The sequence below is a fragment of the Salvia hispanica genome, chromosome 3 (assembly GCF_029641045.1).
Source record: "Salvia hispanica isolate PSC_SH4W2 chromosome 3, Shi_PSC_v1, whole genome shotgun sequence".
Lineage (NCBI taxonomy): Eukaryota > Viridiplantae > Streptophyta > Magnoliopsida > Lamiales > Lamiaceae > Salvia > Salvia hispanica.
The window spans coordinates 52,675,051-52,694,129 of NC_142694.1; the positions used below are offsets into that span (position 1 = coordinate 52,675,051).

Genomic DNA, 19,079 nt, shown 5'->3' on the forward strand with positions numbered 1-19,079 from the left:
GCAACCAAGGTAGTATATGGCTAATTTTATGTTTTTTCACTATTTTAAATGTTAGACTAATTCAGCTATGCTTTTGTGTATACTGATTGTGTTAAGCAATCAAGAATGAAAGAATTTTGCTTTTTGCAACATATTAATTTTGTGTGTCAACACATCACACATTTGAATTTATTTGAGCTAGAAGTGTACCTTGAATTTTGATGTTTGTAGTAATCATGCCTTTTGTAATTGTTGAAGACTCAAGAAACTCCCCTGTCACAAGAGCTTAAGAATTGAATTCTCTCCCAACATGTCACCCCTACCCATGCCTCGCCGGTGATCCTTCCCGGCTGTCTCTCCGCCGGTTTCCGCCTCCATTGCTAACCTTGCCCTCTCCCCCTCATTCCCTTCTTTCATCTCTGCCAAACCATCAAAGAACTTGCACCGGCTGCCTCCCATGGAGCCTCCAGAACAGGAGGACGGTAGCCTCTCAAAAAAGCACCCGTACTCTCCGACCACCAAATGGTTTTCAAAGCAAGCAAGCCTCTTTCTCCTCCCGAAAAAAGCTCAAGGCAACTGGTGGGCAAGAATGTAGCCACTCGGCTTCGGACTAGAAAGAATACGCTGGCTCCTTCAACTAAAGGACCGGGACGAAAACGCTTTATCCTATCTCTGGCGCCAGAAGATAAACCAATGAGGAAAAAAAATGATTTTGAAGAGAATGCTGAAACAAAGGAAAATGTCTCAAGTTGCAGGATGCCGATTTCCTTCTCTCCAACCGCGGAAGGTGCTCCGGTAAGGAAGGGAGGAGCACCTAAAGCAACACCCCCCCCCCACTTCCGGCAGGGGAAGACACCGTCAACATTGAGACATTGAATCGTCTACGAAGCTCGTCGCCGAAGCTGTTCCTCCGATTGTGCTCGTGGTCCGGTCGTCGGAGGTGGAAAAGATGACCTTCTCGGATACGGAGATTATGACCGTTGAGCAGCCAGATACGACGGAGCTGCAGTCTGCCCCAAATAGTCTAGCAAATCTGCAAGACAAAGGAGAATCTACAGGCTGCCTGGTCAACTTACCTAAAGAGGGAAACATTACAAAAGAGCAAAAAGAAAGTCAGTTAGCCATCTTCCGTCCTGGGGGGTCACGTGATCTCTCATGCTGCAGCTCTCTACCCCTGCCTAGAGCCGAACCTCTCCTCGAACTTGCGGCGGCTGAGTCTACGGAGATGCTCGACAATATTGCTGCTCAACCCCTTCTCTTGTGCACACACCTAAGGTCACTCTTCCGGCCTCTGCCGCAAGCTCAAGAGGTGACATTTGGGCTTAAGGAGGTCGAAAATGCTTGGATCACCCCTGCACCAGTAACTATCTATGAAGCACCTTTGGATCACTTTCCCCCGCTGGAGCGTGGCCGGACAAGGAAATTATGCGACAAGTACGAGAAGGGTCTGACAGCCTTTACCCAGGGCCAAACGAAACAGAGCCAACTCAACCGGAAACAGGGGATTTGAATGGGAAGAAGGATAAGCCAGCCCGCGTGTTCCTCGAAAACACCTCGACGCCACCACCGACAGCTGCTACTGGGCCGAAACCATTTGATGGCACAAAATCCATGGCGGATATGCTTCGAGAAGGCTCCAGCACTCGAGGACATCAAATTTTTGAGCCGGAAAAAATTGAGAATATCGGCTACGCCAGCCACTGCAATGGTGTTCCTTCAATCTACTTCTCAGGGTCAGAAACTCAAAAATTTGCTGATAACATGGGCCACGCCATCATTGGCAAATTCTCACATTCCCTTCCAGCCTCACGCCAAATCCAGAAGGCTCTGGATAACATTAGGTTCACTCGGGGTTACTCATGGAGCTATATCAACGCGAAGCACATCCTTATCCAGCTCGACGATCTCTCGGACTACGCAAAGTTGCTGAATGGTCCCAAAGGTACCCCGGTTTGGTATGTTGATCGACACCCGATGAGAGTCTTCAAATGGTCTCCACAGTTCGACTCGTATAACGAGTCACCAATCGCTGCAATTTGGTGCAATCTGATCGGCCTCCCGATCCATCTTTTCGATACTTCAGCCCTTTTTGCCATCGGGAAGCTTCAGGGAACGCCGATTCAAATCGACCACGCCACAACATCTAAATCGAGACTATCATTTGCGCGCATCTGCGTAGAAATTGATATCACGAAGGCCCCGACAGAAGAGATCATTCTCGACCTATGTAGACGCGAAACTAGGCAAAAGGTAAGATGGGATAAGATTCCCCCTTACTGCTTGGAGTGTCGACACGTCGGCCATTCAAGCGCTCATTGCTATGCCGCAGGGAAGAATGCAAGACCAGAAAAGAGAAACTACAACCTCCCTCCAAAGATGATGAATCGCAATGAAGGATTGCCAGGAGGGAAAGGAGGTGCACCTACGGTAACTAGTAAGAAGAATGAAGAGTCCTGCCAAAACAGAAACATCAATGGTAACACAATTCTCTCGGACGGGGCTGGTGGAAGTGGAACAAAGAAGCATGAGCTATTCCTAGATATTGTGGGAGTCCCGGAGGTGATGGACCATGAGGAACCGATCCTTCAGGAAAGGGAGGTCCAGAGATACACGAGGGGGCGCTCAAACCGACCTCCTCGTGCAACGAATAATCCTGATGGAGTTAGAAAAAGCTCACTATCTCCGAACTACCGCTCAGCACGAGGCGCTAACCCCCCACACCCTCCGACACAAGCACGGGGCGAACAACAGAGAAACATTTTGAGCACCAATAAGTATTATAAGCTCATGGAAGATGGGTCCTTTAATACAAAGGAGTTTGAAGATGAGTAGGGGGATGACATGGAACTCCTTGACCAACACGGAAATGGGCCGGAAGGTCAAGACGATGTAATGTTTGGAGGATACATAGAGGCCAACGCAGATCAACTGAAAGACCAACAAAAGGGAGCCTTACATCCTATGGGTAAGAACCTCGTGTGTTAATTATGTCAGTCAATATGATGTTTTGGAACGTTAGGGGAATCGCTAACGCGCCTACCCAAAACGTCCTTAAAAGATTGATTAACTTATATAATGTTGCTTTCCTTGTGATAATGGAACTGTTCGTCCTTCCAAACCCGGAGCTATACTCAAGAATGCTGGGCTTGGTCTTTCAAAGGGCGAACGCTTCCGGGAAAATTTGGATCTTCACGAAACAGGGGATCACCTTTGATGTGGTTGATGATTCAGAACAAGTAATACAGGGGAGAATCTCCGTACCCAGCCTCGCTAATCCAATTATGGTCTCAGCGATCTATGCTAAATGTTCCCGGGCAGAACGCTATGAGTTGTGGGACAAACTCCGGCTTCATGCTGCCACAACCGTGAATATTCCAAGGATAGTTGGTGGAGACTTCAACACCATCCTTCACCTCCAAGATAGAGTGGGCAGTGAAACAAATAGGGTTTAGGGTTTAGGGCAGTGAAACAAATAGACAAGCGGAGATGGTGGATTTTGCTGAAACAATCGAAGACTGCAGGCTCATGGATCCCGGCTTCGATGGAGCGGACTTCACTTGGTCCAAAAATAACCTCTTTGAAAGACTGGACAGGGTATTTGTTAGTGAACCATGGGTCGAAACGTTTGAGACCACCAGGGTTACAAACTTGCCAAGGGTCTCCTCCGATCATGGTCCAGTTCTCATTAGGTGCAAACGAAAGACGACCTCCACCGTCAACAGAGCCTTCCGTTTTCAAAACATGTGGATAAGACACCACACCTTCATGGATCTTATTCGAGAAGTGTGGGGACAATCTACTGATGCAGGAGGCCTCCTTAACCTCCAAACCAAATTAAGCTGGATCAAGAAGGCATTGAAGAGCTGGAACAAAGATGTCTTTGGGAATCTCCATGCAAATCTCGAAAAAGCAGAGGTGGAGGTCTCTACTGCCCATGCCATGTTCGAAGCGGACCCCTCTCCTTGCAACCGTGCTACCATCAACAAACACATTGCGCAATACATCCTCCTTCTCAAAATGGAGGATGATTTCTGGAAACAAAAGGCTGCACTTAGATGGCTATCGGATGGGGACAAGAACACCAAGTTCTACCAAAGCTGGGTAAAGCAAAAAAGAACTCGTCTCCATATTCATGCCATTCGAGTGGGAGACACGACCATCACTGAGGAAGCTGATATTCGCAAGTCTGCGGAAGATTACTTCAGAGAGCTCTTAGCCCCATACCCGATACATCTTTGCGAACCTAACCTGGATCTCATCCACCCCCTCCCCGCCTCAACCAGATGGGATGAACTCACAGAGCTCCCGGGAGAGACAGAGATCAAGGCAGTGTTCGATATTTCCGGAGATAGCACACCCGGACCTGATGGGTTCCCGACCACTTTCTTCCAATCATGCTGGCCTTGTGTTGGCCCAGATGTGGTCGAAGCAGTTCGACAGGTTTTTGCGGGAGCATATCTTCCTCAAAGCTTCACAGCAACCTCGGTCGTCCTTCTCCCCAAGAAAAAGTCCCCTGAAACATGGGCGGACTTCCGTCCAATCAGTCTGTAACGTGACGAACAAGATCATCACTAAGATAATCACCGCCAGACTCACGCCTCTTCTCCCTCTTGCCATCTCTCCCAATCAAAGCGGCTTCGTCAAAGGTAGACTGCTCCATGATAATGTCTTATTGGCACAGGAAATGTTCCATGAGCTCGGTCGAAGCTACCCCTCCCCAAATGTTGCGCTTAAGCTTGATATGGCCAAAGCATATGATCGGGTTCAATGGCCATTTCTCTTCAAAGTTCTCAGGCAAATGGGGTTCCCCCAGATTTGGATCAATCTAATTGAGAGATGTATTGGATCGTGTTGGTTCTCTATCTTAATCAATGGGGTCCCCTCTGGTTTCTTCAAATCGACCCGAGGACTCAGACAAGGGGATCCCATCTCCCCTGCCTTGTTCGTCATCGCTGCAGAGTATCCTTCAAGATCGCTCGACAACCTCATTCTTGGGAAAAAGGAGCTGGCATTCAAATCCACGAGAGGATGTGAGGAAATTAGCCACCTTGCCTATGCTGACGATATCCTTATTTTTACTCAGGCCAATGCGAACGCAATGCGGCGTCTCCGACAGTGTCTCAACAACTAGAAGCAGCCTCGGGGCAGCGGATCAACTCTGATAAAAGTAACTTCTACATTGTCGATGCGCATGAAGGATGGGTGACCTCAATCCAAAATGAAGGCGGCTTTCCGAGAGGTACTTTCCCATTCCTCTATTTGGGTGTCCCGATTTATCGAGGACACAAACGGACAGACATGTTCATTTTCATTCGGGAGAAGATTGCTAGGAGAATTAGTGGATGGGCCCATAGACACCTTTCCTTCGGAGGTAGGCTCACTCTTATTAAAATTACCCTCGAGGCCATTCCTCTTCATATCTTCCAAGCTATTGAGCCAACAAGTGGAGCCCTTAAGTCGCTAGAGCAACAACTTGCTCGGTTTTTCTGGGGTGTGACGAGTGAACAGAGAGGGACTCATTGGATCGGGTGGGAGCAGATTTGCCTCCCAACATCGGAAGGGGGTCTCGGGATCAGAAAATTTGATGAAGTACTCAGAGCTTTTAACTTAAAGCTTTGGTGGAGGTTCCGAGAACAAGACTCTCTTTTGGCGACCCACATGCATAATAAATAATGCAGAACATCGTCCCCCCTTTGCTCCTCTGTATCGGGGAGAAGCAGTCCCACTTGGAAGAGACTCTCAAGGGCGTGGTTTCAAGCGCATCCTCATATGCGGTGGGTCATCGGAAAAGGAAATATCCTCTTCTGGGATGATATCTGGCTCAACGATACTCCGCTTCGAGAGCTTTGCCCGGATGAGAGGTTGAACTCAACGATAAAAATCTCCGACTTCTGGTTGAATGGGCAATGGAGCCGGACGAAACTGCAGAGGCTGCACACCCAAGCAGGTCTCCCACAACAAATTATCGATGAGGTACTTCAAACACCGATCCTTGTCGATGAACGGGATACTCCGAGATGGACCCTGACCAACCATGGAAATTTCTCCTTTACCTCGGCATGGGAGACCACACGATCGCAACGGCCGATCATCCCCGCTCTAGATGATATCTGGAACGAGGGGCTGACATTTTCAATATCTATCTTCGTCTGGAGACTACTTTCGAACCGCATTCCAGTAGACTCTAAACTCCAGTGGAGAAAGATCGCCCTGGCCTCGAAATGTTGCTGCTGCCCGCTTCGGCCTAACACCGAGTCACTCCAGCACCTTTTCATCCAAGGGTGGGGAGCTGCTAAAGTTTGGAGAACATTCGATGGCTGGTTTTATGGCCCAACCGAGCCACTGCGGAACGGAGACACAATCCCAGATTGGCTTGAAAGATGGGCGAACAGGATACAACAAACGGAAAAGACCCACCTTAGTCGTGTAATCCCCTGCCTTATTCATTGGTTTATTTGGGGGGAACGTAACAGGTGCCGTCACAAAGAGGTCCTCTTCAAGCCTCAAAACGTGATGTGGCAAGTTCAAATGCACGTCCGAAACCTCATCAGCAACGGACGCATCGGTCCCAAACAATGGAAAGGAGTCATCTTGGCCTTCCCGATTCCAAACCAGATCAGGGGACAACTTTCAGTTCGGCCGCCCAAGCAAATCAAATGGAACCCTCCTGACCTCCATGGATAAAGTTAAACACGAAGGGGTCATACAAAATGAACTCAGGATGGGCATGTGGGGGAGGCATCGTCAGGGGCCATCAAGGAGAATTCTTAACAGCTTTCTCCACACCCCTAACGGCCAAGTCTGGATTAGAAGCTGACCTCTTAACTATTCAACGGGGTCTAACAATTGCAAAAGAATTGGGAGATAGCATCTGGGTGGAATCGGACGCCTTGCAAGCTACTGCCCTCATCAACTCGACGAATAAGGGCCCAGCCCACACAAGACACATCCTGGCAAGCATCACCCTCTTCCGTCGATCGTGTTCGTCCAAATTTACCACCATTCCAAAGGAAGGCAACACGGCCGCAGCCCACCTCGCCTCGTTGAGCGATACCCCAAGCTTTTTCGTAGATTGGAAGTTGGCTCCATCTCTAGGCTTCTTAGAGCCATCATCTGTCTCGAACAACGTGGAGTGCCTTACGTCAGTTTTGAAGATACAGAGACCTGAGTTCGTCCACAGTCTTAATGATTAGTTTCATCTTACCTTAGAGTATGTGGGTATCGATCCCTACTCAGTAGGCTTGTCCCCTATCTACTCTTTAGCGTAATTAGTCTTTTGTACCTCCCGCCACTTTTGGGCTAATTTGTAACCTCTATGTTTGTGGATATGTACAGGTTGAGGGTCTGCCTAACCCTCCGCCATGAAGGCGTTTTCATGGAAAAAAAAAAAAAAAAAAACTCTATCTAACACTTCATATAACAAATTCTGTCAAAATTTGTGCATTAGTAACTAAAACTATGTAAGTACAATGTTGATTAAGCTGGTGCATTTTTTTCATGTTTAGTTTTTTTTCAATCTAAAATGATGGCTATAAAATATGGTTACCTTAAATAAAACCCTTTGGCCAGTATCTAATCCAATTTTATGTTTTGCATAGCCTCTCAAATTTTGTAGCACAAGCCTCCTTTCTTCCACCATATTGTAGTACATGTTGATGTTAGGACCTTTTCGGCCGCCTTTCTCAATTTTATAGTACTCCCTCAATCTTTCAAGAGAAAATATTATACTATTTATATTAATGTGAGAATGTGTGACATCTTTTGTGGGGCAAATTAAAAGATAAAGTGTGATATCTACTATGAGAGGGAGGGAGCAATATAATTGGGCATTCTGGTGATGAAAAAATCAACATGGGTATGCAACGTATTATTTACTCATTTTTATAATTGGGTGATGGAAAAAACCTACATGGCTATGTTACGTTTTATTATCTTTTGATTTTTATTATTGTTATAGTAATATGTTAAAAAGTGTGAATTGTTATCCTTTGTACTCCAGTATATATGTAAATGCATTAGGAATGGAACTTTTTCATGAAAGACTTTTATCTTCAACACATTTTTATACTATGTTGAAATATAAGTTCGTTAACTAAATTTTTAATCATATAATTTTTCTGTTTATGTAATTTAAAATGCATATAAGTATTTTTTTTAACAGATGTGGATAAATCCGTTGAAAGTCGTATTCTTATAAGTGATGTTGTTCATGGTGAACAAAATTCATAATATTGTGAATGAGTGATGGGAGTAATTTCGTTTCGTCAACTTTAAATTGAGACGACGGTAAATTTTTTTCACTCTTTATTTTGAATATCATTAACTTTGTAAATGCATATTTAAATGTCATTTTTTAACGAAAGACTTGCCAAAATCCTTTTTTATGCATTGGCATATAAGCTTAACTAAATATTTAATCATTTTTTTATGTAATTGGGTATGCAAGTATGCAAATACTATAATTTCTTTTTACCATACAAGTGTCAGAAATTTTTGTGATATAAAAATTACATGTATATTTGGATAACTATGATCATCACTGGATTGGCTCGAAATGTTATTTTATTTTTTATTTTTTCTTTTCTTTTGTATTTTATTTTTATTTTATAATTGTTAATATTATTTGATCCAAGGTTGCCATTCAAATTTCAACGACGAATATTTCCTTCTGGCCATGTCGTATATAATGACGATTAACAAAAGTCAAGGTCAATGTGTCTCTCATGTTGGATTATTTTTGAAAAAGTCAGTCTTCAGTTCACATAAATTGTATATTGATGTATCAAGAGTCACAAGTCGCACATTTTCTTTTATTTGTATATCTTATATCTTATTCTTACTAATCCATACTCTTTGATCCATAGTCGCACTGCACATCTCCTCTTTGTCATTTGTTTTATTTTATTTTACTCAACTCATATCAGAAATTAAAATTGTATAAAAACGTTGGCCGAATATGAAATGTTTCATTTAAAGTGGGTTGAGAGAAGTACATTTCTCTTTTGTTATTATTTATAATAATTTTAATTGTTTATAGTGTTATGAATACTTATTGTAATTAACACATATCCTTAATTATGAACATCATTAATATTCTCTTTATCCTCTTTTTTTAATCCTCTTTTTAAAATCTACTTACCTTAGAATTTATCTTCATTATTTGAAAATTTTATTTCCCGTGCATAGCACGGGTGATAACACTAGTAGAGTAAAAGAGAAGGAAGTGTGTCATCTTCAATGGAACGGAGGAAGTACTATATTAATGTGTATATATATTGAGTTAAAGAGGGTAATTAAATTATAAAAATCATTACTTAATATTTATACAAATGAAACGAAGAAGTAAACAAAATTAACTAGTAATAAAGTAAAAAAAATTACTCTTGTTTAGCATATGGATAAAGAACATGAGCCCCAGCTTTCAAGATTTGAACACAAAAAATTAGTCACTGTTTAGGTTGTGATTCGAACAAAAAAAAAGAACATAAGCCTCAGCTTTCAAGATTCGAACACAAAAAAATTAGTCACTGTTTAGATTGTGATTCGAACACAAAAAATTCAAGATTCGAACCCAAAAAAATTAAGTCTTTAGGTTGTGATTCAAACACAAAAATACAAAAAAATCGAACACAAAAAAATTAGTCACTGTTTAGGTTGTGATTCGAAAAAAAAAGAACATGAGCCACAACTTTCAAGATTCGATGTGATTCGAACACAAAAAAAAAAAGAACATGAACCACAACTTTCAAGATTCGAACACAAAAAAAATTAGTCTTCAAGATCTGTTTAGGTTGTGATTCGAACACACACAAAAAGAGAACATGAGTCCCATCTTTCAAAATTCGATGTGATTCTTACACACACACACACAAAAAAACATGAGCCACAACTTTCAAGATTCGAACACAAGATTCGAACACAAAAAAATTAGTCTTCAAGATCTGTTTATGTTGTGATTCGAATGCAAAAAAAAGAACATGAACCCCAGCTTTCAAGATTCGATGTGAATGAGCCAGAACTTTCAAGATTCGAACACAAAAAAATTAGTCACTGTTTAGGTTATTAAAAATCACACAGAAGCGCCAGCTCAGGGTTGCCAACCAACTACGCTATATCATGCGTATTATCTTTTCTATTAATATACTCCCTCCGTCCCTGAAAATTTGTCACATATTTCCTTTTTCGTCCGTCCCTATAAAAATTTCATCTTTCACTTTTACCATTTTTGGTAGTGGACCCTACATTCCACTAACTCATTTACACTCATATTTTATTATAAAACTAATATATAAAAGTAGGACCCACATGCCACCAACTTTTTCAACTCACTTTCTATTATATTTCTTAAAATCCGTGCCGAATCAAATGGTGACGAATTATTAGGGACGGAATGAGTATTATAGGAGTATAATAAAACGAAATTTTACAGGTCCAAAATCCCGTGGGCCTATAAAAGACCACTATGCTTCCTTAAGCTTTTATTAAACGAAAATGAAGCATTAAGAAAAAAAATGCAGCACAATTTGTGCAGTGGATTATGAATCAAATTCATTGTAGATGACTATATGACTGATAATTGAATATTATCATCTACAATAGATGGGGAAATTCTACATTGTTAAACAAATATGTGCAATGGTTTATGATTTATGAATCAATTTATATGAGTGTGACAATCTGTATGGGGAAATTGTACATTGTTATGATGTTATCTACCACTCTACAATAGAATAGTACAACTCATAATGTCGTCGGGGCCGCTCATCTGACTCAACCAAGCAAAGTAGTCAAACAAACTAACTCTGCCACCAAAAACCATAACACAATTAGTTTCAAGAAATGTTTTAGTAACAAAAAAAACATTAGAATTTGAGTAGATACCTAAATGCATCACCGGTTCCCATGCTGTGAGGATCCAACGAGAAGGCAAGGCATGCCATGAGGAATTTCTTCACAAAACACAATCATTTAACGTTAGATGACGAATTGATATGTAGTTTGAAGATCACATTAATACCTTGACTATCTCATTAGCCATTTCTCCATGGTAAGGGACTGGCAAGTCTGGCTTCAGTCTAATGCATTTCTGAGCATCAAACAGAGCATGATTGCGTAGACCCATGCGCGCTTCACACGAGCTTCGTTTTAATACCCACATAGCGTTTGATGGTTCAAGCTGTGTGGCCTACGCATCACATAACACATGGCCAAGGATGAGATGAACAACTCACTAAGAAGAAGAAATGCTTACCATTCTGTGGTTTACGATGGAATGGTTGTATTCCTTAATGCTCGCTTCCTGCTCCCCTCTGAGGTCTAATACCGCCAAGCAGATTCTCTTTCTCTTCTCCATCTGCAACACATGTGATGTGAGAGAGAGAGAGAGCGAGAAAGAGGGGGGGAAATTAGTTTCAAACCTTTGTTTTAAATTTAGTGCATAATTTATCAACGGACATCCCCCAATCTCAAAACAACGACATGGCTAACAGAAAGTTACACAAGACAGATATTTCCATTTCACAAAAACATACCTCAAGAAGCAAATTTAGGCATTCAAATGAGCAAGACTTGACTGCACATACAAGAGGGGTGTCGGCAACTGCATAATAATAAGCTGGCTGCAAAATGGAAAGCAGCAAAGGGATCATTCTCACCAGATTATATCATAAGCGAGTACAATAAAGATATTCATAACTATCATCGACAAAGGGATTAATCTCGTGGCCCACATTTGCGCCACGAGACAAGAGACCCTTGGCAGCCTCAACATTTCCACGAGAAACAGCAATCTGCAAAGGTGTTCCATCTACAGAATCTGCATCTACAACAGCACCTTCTATCAGCAACAATTCCACAAGCTCCATCTTATCTGGAACCAAACCACTGGATTAGAGCTTATAACACCAACAGCACAGTCTTTCACAGCATTACAACTACAAAACCACTGACTGTTTAGAACTGCAAAGTGCAACGGAGTGAATCCCTCAACATTTGCAAGACTAATTTTAGCACCCTGTTTGATGAGAAACTCCACAATTTTGACATTTTCCCCTTTGACAGCTTCTACCAGAGGAGTATCCCCTGAATCAGTATTCAATCCTCAGATCAAACATTACAATCCTCAGATCAAATTGACTCAAAATAGCATGAATATATGAGGGGAGAGAACTCTTGTAAGTCGAGGCATCTATATGAACTTGGACGTCCTCAATCAAGAATTTGCAAATATCAAAATGTCCAATTCCAGCCGCGTGATGCAAGACAGTCCGGCCAGTGGAAAACTCGTTGTATTCATCGCAAATTTTGCGGAATCCCAACTCATCATCAACCTTTTTCCTAATTGCTGCGAAACTAAAAGCATTACAAGAATCCGACATAAAAAACACAGTAATCGGAAATCAAGAAAAAGACTTCACCCCTAAGTTGTACAAGGTCTCCATTAGCAACATCTTGAAAAATCGCTGAACCTGTCATTTTACCAACTCTAAAATTGAATCAAGAAGAGATATGGCGCAATAAATTGAAACAGAAAGGGAGCTAAACAAGTTACCAATTTCAGAAATAGAAGCCATGGCATTCAAATTCTTAGAGAATTCAATTTTAACCGCTCCACCTTATTTATATAGACTGCCGCCAATATTGGGGAAGCATTGCAATCACTTCTTCATGTGATTGTTTAGCAGCTGATCATTTGAATAAACTTAGATGCATTTGAATAAAATAACATCTTTCTAAAATAAAAACAAAACAAATATAAATGCTTTGGGGATAATTTTATGTATCCATAGTTTTAATTATAATTTTATGAAATGATGCGACAATTTGATTTTTTTTTTATTCTTTACGTACTTACTTAATAGCATAAAATTTATCAATTAAATAATAATTTTTAAAACCTACATATTTTGTACGAGAAAGAGCTCATATGATTTTTAAAATATAAAATTAAAAATGATTGCTCTTAAAAATATAATTTATTATTTTATTTATAAAAGTTACTCTATTTCTTTATAAATTAAAGTTATTATATATGACTAAAATTTATAATTCTTATGAGTGAAAGTTAATATTTTTTACTAATAAAAGTTATTCTTCTTACTAATAAAATTTATTATTTTAATACTCCATCCGTCCAAAAAAAATAGGGCAATTGGTATATGATACGAGTTTTAATGTAGAATTGAGAAAGAAAAAAAAGTAATAGAGAATGAGAAAAAGTAAGTGAGATATAATGTTAGGGAAATAATGCGTAGGGTTATTATCTTTTGAAAATTTTCCATAAATGAATATGCTCTATTTTTTGTGGACGACCAAAAATGGTAAATGTGCCCTATTTTTTATGGACGGAGCGAGTAAGAATTAAAAAAAGTAGAATTTTAAAAACTAAATAGTTAAAATAAAAATTATGAAATTCTTAAAAAAATATGTAAACTCAGTTAGTAATGTCTAAATAAGAGAAATGATTTTTAATTTAATAAGAAATGAAATCCTATTAAAATGACTATTTAGCCCCTATTGTGGCATTGCCATAGTGTCAAAAATCATTTCTCTTATTTTTTATACTTAAGAAAGAGCAAATTTAAAAGTAATTTGTTTAATATAATAGGATATCAAACAAAAAAATATATATATTGATAAACAATCCTCTTAGGAGACAAATCCTACGAGGTCTTACATTAAATTACAGTCCTTAAACTAGATTTATAAAAAACATCTCTAAACTTAATCAAAAAGCAAAAAGCAGAAAAAGAAATAATTGTAACTTTGTCTCAAGCATCTTCCATTATACCTACAAAGAATAAACATTGTTGTCAAACCCATGGAAACATTACTTCCAAAAGTCGGAATTACATTTGAGCGCTGATATTACAAATTTGCATATTCAAGCACAGTGCAAATTTCAAGTATTTCTGACACATGACATTTTCAGCTCGTTTTCGTTCATAATCTTTATATTGTTACCCATTATAAGGATGAAAAAAGTAAGAGAGAATAAAGTAGGTGTGGAAAAATGTGTTGACTTTTACTGAAAAGAGAAAAAGAGAAATGACTTTATTACTATGGAACGTACCAAAATGACAAAATGACTCTATTACTAATTTACTATGGAACGGAGGGAGTAGTAAATTATCGTTTTCGCCCCCTAAACGATGTCAAATGACTAATTTCAAGCACAATGTGAAATTCAAGTATCGTGCGAATTTCAAGTCATTCTGACACAAGACATTTTCAGACCATTCCATTCATTTCAACGAACAAGAAAGCGACATTTCTCTAGTTCGACAAAACATAAGGAAAAGGGCTTTTAAAAGAGCGGATATTACACAAGATCAAAATTTCAAAATTGTGTGAACTTATTCATCACCACAACCACATTCAAAGCATTGGAGACTAATCTTTGGCAAAAAATGCAAGTGTAAAAAATCAACAAACTAAGTCCAAATAGATATGTGCAGGTCTGATACACTAAAAAATTTGGTACATTGAGTCAGCTTAAGTGGCAACAGCTTCATGGTGGTCTATAAATCAACCACTGCAGTTAACGTCGGGTCGGATTTCTCGAACTTGGCCTGTGTTGACAGCACCTCCACAGAGTCTAGGATCTTCGTCGTGCATGCCACGATCTCGATCAGATGTGTCGCCACCGTCACAGCTGGGGTGCGTCCCGGAACTCCCCGCGGTGCCAAAACTCGGTGTCCATCATGCCTTTGAGCGTCTCGGCTGCGGCCTTCGCGTCCGCGATGTGTATCTCGATGTACACAGATGACTTCATCGTCCGAAGCCCGGCCGCGACCTCCTTTAGGGCTAAGCCGCACTCGAAGCTGATATTCGTGCATAAGTCTTGGATCTTCATCCGGAGCTCCATTGGCGTCTGCACATCCGCGACGAGGTAGCTGCTGTGCCCTTCAATCTTGTAGGCGCATTCCTGGGTAGCCGACCCGATCACGAGGTATTGGTCCCATGGGTGACAGCACCGGAACTTCTTGTGCCTTGGCTCCCACCGCAAGAAAGTACTTACCCACGGTGTACTCGAATACGCCCATGACGGTCGTGATGGTCAATAATCCGTCGACGCCCGATGCTTGGAAGAAGACACCGTAGTAAATCATCTTTTTCGCATGAATTACTCTCCTCGGATCTTCCTTGACTAGTTTGTAGCCTTCTTCTCCGATCGCTCTCCAAAGTAGTAAATCATCTTTTTCGGGAACGATGTTAGAAGGCTAATTTCAAGTGTCGTGCGAATTTCAAGCATTTCAAGTACCGTGCGAATTTCAACTCATTCTTACACATGACATTTTCAGTCCGTTTTCGGTCATCTTTCTTACATAATTAACCATTCTAGGGACGAAAATGACGTAAGTAGCAAAGATTTCAAAATGAATGGCTAATTTTAAGTATCGTGCGAATTTCAAGTCATTCCGACACATGACATTTTCAGCCCGTTTTCGGTCATCGTCCTTACATTATTAACTATTCTAAGGACGAAAATGTAAGTAGCAAAGATCTCAAAATCAATGGCTAATTTCAAGCATCGTGCGAATTTCAAGCATTTCAAACTTCAAACATCGTGCAAATTTCAAGTCATTCTGACACATGACATTTTCAGAAGAGGGTTTTCAAATTAGCTTACCAATTTCAGAAGTACAACTCATGGTGATCAACTTCTCAGAGAAATGTGATTACTCTCTTAATTGCTCCACCTTGTTTATCGATTGCCACCAAAAATGTTCAAGGAATTCTTACCATTTGAGATTTTACCAAAAAGTGGTCTCGTCGGTTTTATGTAAATGGTTCGAATTTGATAGAGAGAGAACCCCCCAGCCATTTGAAATATATATGTATATATATTATATTCAAATATAAGTTAAAAAAGTTACATGCAGCAGAGCTGGTTTGCTTATGCCTCTACTAGCCTAGAGGTAGGCAGTTCGATTCTATTGTGCGGCAGTGTTTCAGTTTCTTTTTTTGCCTATCGAAAAGTTGCAGTGTTTCAGGTTTTTTTTTCCTATTGAAAAGTTGCACATTGAAAATTGAGTAATATTATCTACTCCAAGAAATGGGGAAACTCTACAGCGTTAATCATCACAGCTAAAACTCAAAATCTCTTCGGCGCTGCTCATCTGACTCAACCAAGCAAAGTAGTAACTCTGCAACCAAAAACCAAAACACCTATTATCGCTTTCACAAATTCTACTGTATATTTTGGTAACCAAAAAAATGAAGAATATTACCTAAATGCATGACACTTTTTTCTTTTGTAAGGATCCAACGAGAAGGCGAGCCCTGCCTTGAGGAATTTCTTCACAAAAACACAACATTAAACGTTAGATTACAAATGCATACCACTGATGCAGATATAGAGTTTGACGATCACCTTGAATATCTCATTTGCTGCAGCAGCATCGTCTCCTCTGTGGTAAGGGACGGGGCAGTCTGGCTTGAGCCTAAAGCATTGCTGAGCATCTAACAGAGCATTAATGCTTTTATGCGTGCGTGCTTCCCACATGCTTCGCGCCGATACCCAGGTGGCATTAGATGGATCAAGATGAGAAGCCTGCGCATCACATATAGTATTACTTACTACATGGCTGCCAACTCATGAGGAAGAAGACAAGTTTACCATTCTATAATGAAAGATTGTTCGGTAGTAATTCTTATTGCCCGCATCAAGCAACCCTCGGAAGTCTATTGCACTCAAGCGCTTTGTCAATTTCTCCTCACTCTGCAAGATATGTGATGAGAAATCAAAGTGTTGTTGAGTTGTGATACAATGACAGAGTAGTTTCAGACCATTTTTTTATATTCTTCAGAATGAGTGTACTCGATTATGCCATCAACAGTCCAATTCGGATAATGTGCAAGCTGTTCAGTCACTGGAAACAAAACCTCCACAGCTGCACAATTATGCACCAAAGCAGCTTCCTCAATCGGTCTATGTATATCCTGAAAGTCGTCATTAGCAATACAAATAAGTTTCCTGTTGATAACATCAGGATGAAACAACAAGATCCAAAGAAGGTAATAAACAAAGAGAAACATAGAAATTAACTTTGTCAGATGAATTTGGATCTCCTTTAGCTTTAAGCAAATACTTTAGAAATTTTGTGTCGCCTTCTTTTGCAGCACATTGCATAGGACTTAATCCAGCAACATAAAAATTTGGGTCTGCTTTACCCTGCAAAGGATTTCCATTTGATTAAATGCACTAAACATGGAATAATTTATCACAAAACAACATACTTCTATCTCTAACAGAAAATTAAACAAGACAGGCATTTCCATTTCACCAAGTATACCTCAAGCAGCAATTTCAGGCATTCAAATGAACGAGACTTGACTGCACATACAAGAGGGTTGTCCACAACTGCACAAGAAAATTTGTCTGCAAAATGGAAAGCAGCAAAGGGATTGATCTCACAAGATTATATATTCATAAGTTAATACAGTAAGCCAAAGGATCATATTAGTGTGTTTGGCTAAACAAATCAATCACTTATCCACATGCAAAAAATTAATGATTTAAGACTATTTCTCAAACCCCAAGTGAAACCAGTTAAAGTTATTACAAGAAACAAAACAAACAATAATTTAAACCAGCAAAAAGTGCAACTGAAAGTTTTGCTTGCCCACGTTTGCGCCATGAGACAAGAGAGACTTGACAGCCTCAGCATTTCCACGAGAAGCAGCAACTTGTAAAGGTGTTCCGTCTACAGAATCTGTCTCTATATGAGCACCTTTTATCCGCAACAATTCCACAAGCTCCTTATTATCTGATACAAAACCAATCAATTAGAGCTTAAAACACTACTACTGACTGTTTAGAGCTGCATAGTGCAACAGAGTGAATCCCTCAATATTTGGATGACTAATTTCAGCACCATATTTGACGAGAAACTCCACAATTTTGACATGTCCCCTTTTGGCAGCTGCTGCCAGAGGAGTATCCCCTAAATCAGTTTATGGTGTTAGTATACAAGAATCACATCAAAGTTAATAAGAGTATTAAGCACTGCTTTTTTTTTCAAATTAGTATAAATATCCAAAGAAGAAGCGAGAGAGCAGAGAGAGGGAGAGAGAACTCTTGTAAGTCAAGACATCAATATCAACTCTGACGTTGTTTATCAAGAATTTGCAAACATCAAAATGTCCGATTCCAACCGCGTGATGCAAGACACTCCGGCCAGTGGAGAAATCACTGTATTCATCGCAAATTTTCCGGAACACCCACTCATCACCAAACTTGTTTCTAATTGCTGCGAAATCAAGAATCAGACATTCAAAAAATTAAGAACACGTAAATCAACAAAAAGGTCTAGAATTGACAAGAAAAAAAGCCTTAACCCTTAAGTTGGTAAAGGTCTCCACTTTCACCAGTTTCGATAATCGATGCAACGGCAAAATGAGTTCTTGAAGCCCCACACATACACACACATGGATCATGAAGTATACACGAAGAGGGTTTTCAAATTAGCCTACAAATTTCAGAAGAAGAATCCATGGCGCTCAATTTCTTAGAAATCTGTGCTTCTATTTTAACCGCAACTAGAAAATTAAATTTAAATTTATTATTTTAAAAAGTACTATTATACTATTAATAATAATAAGTACTATTAAAAAAATCAAGTTCTCATGCATGGGATAAGACATTCTTTACTATCAAGGGGAATGGTGGTTAAGTTATTCTTCTATTTCTATCTAGCATGAATGAATGTATGTACTTAGAGAGATTTGGTAAGTAATGATCTTTGCAGTCATAATCAAACTTATGGTATTCTTATTATTGTTTCATTTCTGAGCATCAAACAGAGCATGATTGCGTAGACCCATGCGATCTTCGCACGAGCTTCATTTTAATACCCACGTAGGGTTTGATGGTTCAAGCTGTGTAGCCCACACATCACATAACACATGGCCAAGGATGAGATGAACAATTCACTAAGAAGAAGAAAAGCTTACCATTCTATAGTTTACGATGGAATGGTTGTATTCCTTATTGCTCGCATCCTGCTCCCCTCTGAGGTCTAATACTGCCAGGCAGATTCTCATTCTCTTCTCCATCTGCAACACATGTTATGTGAGAGAGAGAGACAGAGACAGAG

General features: G+C 40.1%; 3 protein-coding genes and 1 pseudogene across 3 annotated transcripts; 1 reads left to right on the top strand and 3 right to left on the bottom strand.

The window, feature by feature from the left end:
• Window positions 1–5,748: 5,748 nt before the first annotated feature.
• Window positions 5,749–6,663, top strand: LOC148931063 (uncharacterized). The gene has a single exon (XM_089066700.1). The coding sequence runs from the start codon at window positions 5,749–5,751 to the stop codon at window positions 6,661–6,663; it is 915 nt and encodes a 304-aa protein (XP_088922826.1).
• A 3,880-nt stretch (window positions 6,664–10,543) lies between these two features.
• LOC125210352 (uncharacterized) lies at window positions 10,544–12,660 on the bottom strand. The gene is made up of 10 exons (XM_089068124.1): window positions 12,530–12,660; window positions 12,396–12,446; window positions 12,149–12,322; window positions 11,929–12,060; window positions 11,709–11,848; window positions 11,511–11,597; window positions 11,231–11,332; window positions 10,997–11,164; window positions 10,861–10,928; window positions 10,544–10,781 (listed from the first exon to the last, which is right to left on the bottom strand). The coding sequence occupies exons 1-10, from the start codon at window positions 12,549–12,551 to the stop codon at window positions 10,700–10,702; spliced, it is 1,026 nt and encodes a 341-aa protein (XP_088924250.1). The 5' UTR covers window positions 12,552–12,660; the 3' UTR covers window positions 10,544–10,699.
• A 1,838-nt stretch (window positions 12,661–14,498) lies between these two features.
• On the bottom strand, window positions 14,499–15,270 carry LOC125210351 (aluminum-activated malate transporter 2-like; annotated as a pseudogene).
• Window positions 15,271–15,804: 534 nt separating this feature from the next.
• On the bottom strand, window positions 15,805–19,038 carry LOC125209851 (uncharacterized). Its single transcript, XM_089068128.1, has 12 exons — window positions 18,937–19,038; window positions 18,322–18,452; window positions 18,060–18,233; window positions 17,796–17,927; window positions 17,611–17,750; window positions 17,277–17,393; window positions 17,030–17,155; window positions 16,771–16,923; window positions 16,601–16,702; window positions 16,355–16,534; window positions 16,212–16,279; window positions 15,805–16,170 (listed from the first exon to the last, which is right to left on the bottom strand). Exons 2-12 carry the CDS (start codon window positions 18,401–18,403, stop codon window positions 16,056–16,058), a joined length of 1,389 nt encoding a protein of 462 aa, XP_088924254.1. The 5' UTR covers window positions 18,404–18,452; window positions 18,937–19,038; the 3' UTR covers window positions 15,805–16,055.
• Window positions 19,039–19,079: the final 41 nt, after the last annotated feature.